The 5,095-nt window shown below is 40.1% G+C and overlaps 1 protein-coding gene across 1 annotated transcript; it reads left to right on the forward strand.

The window, feature by feature from the left end:
* Positions 1-3,784: 3,784 nt before the first annotated feature.
* On the forward strand, positions 3,785-4,698 carry LOC130368140 (uncharacterized). Its single transcript, XM_056571488.1, has 2 exons — positions 3,785-3,947; positions 4,034-4,698. Exons 1-2 carry the CDS (start codon positions 3,823-3,825, stop codon positions 4,563-4,565), a joined length of 657 nt encoding a protein of 218 aa, XP_056427463.1. The 5' UTR covers positions 3,785-3,822; the 3' UTR covers positions 4,566-4,698.
* The last annotated feature ends 397 nt before the right edge of the window (positions 4,699-5,095 follow it).

Raw genomic sequence — 5,095 nt, forward strand, 5'->3', positions numbered from 1 at the left:
ATGGGATAATGTCCTCAAAAAGAACAATACTGACACTAAATGGGAGACTTTTAAAAATATCTTAAATTTTCACTGTAAGATGTGTATACTTTATGGGAATAAAAGGGTCAGAAATAAAAGAAAACCAATATGGATGAATAAAAATGTTAAGGGGGCAATAAATGACAAAAATAAAGCATTTCAATTACTAAAATAGGACAGCAGTGAAGAAGCATTAAAAAGTTTTAGAGAAAAATGTGAAATATGTAAAAAAAACAGATAAAAGCCGCAAAAATAGAGACAGAAATTTTGATAAAAATAAATGTATGACCATGTATCAGCATGGATTTATGAGGGATTGATCCTGTCAAACTAACCTGATCAGCTTTTATGAGGAGGTGAGCGCCAGACTGGACCAGGGGCAATCGCTGGATATCGTATACCTTGATTTTTCCAAAGCATTTGATACGGTTCCACATTAAAAGTTGGTGCATAAAATGAGAAGGTTTGGGCTGGGGGAGAATGTGTGCAAGTGGGTAAGTAACTGGCTCAATAATAGGAAGCAGAGGGTGGTTATTAATGGTACTTATTCTGATTGGGTGACTGTTACTAGTGGGGTACCACAGGGGTCCGTCTTGGGTCCTGTCCTATTTAATATATTCATGAATGACCTTGCAGAGGGGTTGAATAGTAAAGTAGCAATCTTTGCAGATGACACAAACTCTGTAAAGCGGTAAACACTATAGAGGACAGTGCACTGTTACAAATGGATCTGGATAGGTTGGAGGTTTGAGCTGGGAAGTGGCAGATGAGGTTCAACACTGATAAATGTAAGGTAATGCACATGGGGAAGAAAAATCCGAGCTGGGATTATGTATTAAATGGTAGAACACTTGGGCGACTGACATGGAAAAGGACTTAGGAGTCTTAGGTAACAGTAAACTTAGCTGTAGTGACCAGTGTCGGGCAGCTGCTGCCAAGGCTAATAAAAGCATGGGGTACATCAATAGGGGCATAGATGCCGACAACAAGGAAATAATTCTACCGCTGTAAAAATCACTAGTCAGACCTCACATAAAATACTGTGTACAGTACTGGGCACCAGTGTACAAGAAAGATATAGTGTAGCTGGAGAGGGTTCAAATCCCACTAAGGACAACAATAAATAAATAAAGACTTATTATTATTATTATAATAACGTCAGCAGAGAGCACTGTGCTCGTGATGTCATCAGAGAGCATTCCAAAAAGAAAATAATTTCCTCTGTAGTATTCAGCAGCTAATAAGTACAGGAAGGATTACGATTTTTTAATGGAAGTAATTTACAAATTTGTTTAACTTTCCGGAGCCAGTTGATTTAAAAGAAAAAAGGTTTTCACCCCAATCAGATCGCTTCTTTCATTTTTCATTCTGATTGGTTGCTATGGGCAACTCAGAAAGGTTTCCTCTGGACAGGTTTTGATAGATCTCACTCTATGGGGGAGATTCATCAAAACCAGTGTAGAGGAAGAGTTGTGCAGTTGCCCATAGCAACCAATCAGATTGCTTCTTTCATTTTTGAAAAGGCGTCTGGAAAATGAAGGAAGCAATCTGTTTGGTTGCTATGGGCAACTCAGAAACTTTTCCAGGAAAATCTGCTGAGTTGCCCATAGTAACCAATCAGATGGCTTCTTTCATTTTGCAGAGGCATTGTGAAAAATTAAAAAAGCAATCTGATTGGTTGCTATGGGCAACTGCACAACTCTTCCTCTACACTGGTCTTGATGAATCTCCCCCATAGAGGGAGATTTATCAAAACCCGTCCAGAGGAAAAGTTTCTGAGTTGCCAATAGCAACCAATCAGATCGCTTCTTTCATTTTTGAAAAAGCCTCTGAAAAATGAAGGAAGCAATTTGATTGGTTGCTATGGGCAACTCAACAGCTTTTCCAGGAAAGTAAAGTTTAACCACAACACTATAACACTCTGTCCACCCTGGGACTCGAACCAGTGATGGTCTCCCATCCCACTGTGCTGCCGAGATGGTGCTGCTTATCTTACATGCAGTGAGATCCCCATAGACCACAATTAGCCTATTGCTTTTAATGGGCAAAAAATCACAGAGTTGATGCACTAGCCACAGTTCTCTATACCATTAATAAAGGGAGGGCTCAATATTCGCAAATTTGCGCATATGCGCACAAATTTTCATATATGCACAAAAAAAAGCAAATATTCGTAATTATGAATATATAGTGCTATATTTGCAATATTCGCGAATTCGCGAATATGCTATATTCACGATTAAAAATCGAATTGCGAATATTCGTGAACAACACTAGTCGCTGCAAATACAGTGAAGGAGTTTAAACATGCATGGGATAGGCATAAGGCTATCCTTCATATAAGATAGGGCCAGGGATTATTGATAGGATTCAGATTATTGGGCAGACTAGATGGGCCAATTGGTTCTTATCTGCCGACACAGTCTATGTTTCTATACTGTATGGATATCAGAAAAATGGTTCCAAGCTCTTATTTCTTTATTAAATTCACTACTTTGGGGTAGGAAAGCACGAGAATGAAATATGTTTCTTTAACGTTAGCTGAGCACGATGGGGGTTGGGCACTTTTTTTTAGGTACTTTTTAGCACTAAAATTGCAGACTATTATGAGAAGGAGGGAAAATGTAGTCCTATTTTTTCTCTCTAAGGGTATGATCAAACTACGGAATTCCCGCGGAATTCCACGGACGGAATTCCGCAAGCCAAATTCCACGGGCGGAATTCTGCGAGCCGAATTCCGCGTTGTGAACTTAACATTAGTGTGAATGGGTTTCCGCGAGACCCGTTCACACTGCGGAATTTCAGCGCCGCTAAAATTGTTCCGCGCAAAGAAAGAACATGTTCATTCTTTGCAAGGAAGTCCGCGAGCACTGCATAGCTGTCAATGGTGACGGCTCAGTGCCGCCCGGTTCTACCGCCGCCGCCGGCTGCCAGTCTGAATCTACGCTCGCTGAATTCGGCGAGCGGAGATTCCGTTCACACACTGTAGTGCGAACATACCCTAATGGGTCGTTATAAGGATATTTTTGAGATTTTGGAAGCTGGGATACTCACTACACCCATGCATATCTATATGATAAAGTATGGGAGGAACTTAAAAATTTTTTTATATCACATGGAGTTTTGACTTTACTTCATTATGGTCGAATAAAGCACTTAAAGAATTCCTTAAAATTAAAGATTCACTCTTTTGGATGAAAAGGGGCTTATTTATGTAAATCAATTATACGCTTTAGGTCAAATAAAATCGTTTGAAGAGATAGCCAATAAGTATGGGGTTGCAGACAATCAGAAACATTGTTTTTTACAAATAAGTAATGCAGATCGAAAACCAATAAAAGGAGAGATTGGAGATTTCAGGGATTCTATATATAAGAAAAGTTTAATTAGACTATTTCCTTATGCAAAGTTGCTGTCTGGGCATGCTGAGAGCTGTGGTTCTGCAGCGGTTGGGGGTTCACAGCTTGAAGACCACTGCTATAGAGGGTGCAAATGTATCTGAGCCCTGGAACTCAAATAATGTGAAATATGAGATGATCAAAATGGAGCCCCTGCACTAATTACTTGGGTTCTGGGGTCTGTAAGGTCCATAGTAAAAATATCAGGTTCTGTCTATAGCAGATACTAAATCATGCCAGCTCCAAGAAACAAGCAGTCATTCTGACATGTCACATGTGATGTCATAGACAGCTGGAGTCCTGACATTCCACTGACAGCCGCCCGAGCCTTCAGTCTGTAGATTGTTCCAGTGACATTAGTGAGATTAGTGAGATTAGCGTCTTATTCTTCTACTTGTCTGAAATGGAGCTAAAAGGTTTGGGGTTCGTCCCCCTCCTGTTGGCGTTTTGGTGTGCGGCCTGGCTTGCCACCAGCTACATCATGACGGTCGTCCTCGGCCATGCCGCCTCGCCACTAATGAGCATCAGGTAAGATAAACAAGCACATGATTCTTATTTCATTGGTTGGGAGTGAGGAAATATCCATAATAACATTGGTTTCTTTTCCTTCACAGTGACGTGGGAAATTTCTTTCCCGAAAGCATATTATTCAGAATTGGATTAATAGGGACGTCCATTGGCACTTTGGTACTAACCTTTCTTATTTATAAGTATATGGTTATGCATACTGAAGAGTTCAGGGGTCATGTATTTTCCCCCAAAGAATATCCCAGGATACACTTTGTCAGCACGATAATTTCAATTACATGTGAAGCCTTATACTACCTTGGGCAGTCCATCCAGATGTATAAATTACCAGGAGCAAAAAAAGTCATCCACCATAGTAGATGCACCTGCTGTGGCCTGACTTTTGTCTGTGTAATTTTCTATTTTGGATATGAAACATTAAAGAAATTATTCTATAATGATGAAGACTGGGACGAGATCCGTGAAATCCCCATCATAATCATCGAGTGGGTGATGCTTCTACTGATCCTGATAAACATCGTGACCTATTATTCCACCATGCAAAGGTTATTGTTGACCGTCTCCAGAAACAGCTGCACACTCTCTCTTATGGTAAAAATTGATGACTTCGGGGTGTAGACCACCACGTGGGCCATCAAGTGGACTTCTGGGAGAAATACTGCACAGGATACGGAAAAACATCTAAAGAAGAATAACTGGGGGACTATATGTGGTGCCAGTAATCATGACACAAAAATATGAGCTGGTGATATTACCTATACAAAAAAAATATTGGTGTGTGAAGTGTAATACCTAGTTAGAAAAACAGAATCAAATTCATCATTATTACCACCCTCTGCATTACCCTGCTTATTATTTTTCAAGCAAGCACTTTGTTCTAATTCGTCCACTCTCTGGCGTGCTCCTTGTATAAGGGGTTTGAGATACCCTTTTTGTTTAAAACGATCCTCCAGGTTATCTAGTTGTTGCTGGCATTTTTGTGTGGAAGAACAATTCCTTCGGATTCTTTTCATTTGACCGAATGGAATGTTCTTCTTCCATTATTTAAGATGGCAACTGTTAAAGTCGAGGTAGCTGTTTGCATCCACCTCCTTAAAATAGGTGGCAGTATGCAAACAGCCATCCTGAACATAGATATTTATATCCAG

Source organism: Hyla sarda, chromosome 4 (assembly GCF_029499605.1).
Source record: "Hyla sarda isolate aHylSar1 chromosome 4, aHylSar1.hap1, whole genome shotgun sequence".
Classification (NCBI taxonomy): Eukaryota; Metazoa; Chordata; class Amphibia; order Anura; family Hylidae; genus Hyla; species Hyla sarda.

What these genes read in the sequence shown, in the direction of transcription:
- LOC130368140 (XM_056571488.1), top strand. Translation starts at nt 3,823, where the DNA reads ATGGAGCTAAAAGGTTTGGGGTTCGTCCCCCTCCTGTTGGCGTTTTGG. An exon ending in TCGCCACTAATGAGCATCAG is followed by an intron (nt 3,948 to 4,033) that starts GTAAGATAAACA and finishes TTTCCTTCACAG; the next exon opens with TGACGTGGGAAATTTCTTTC.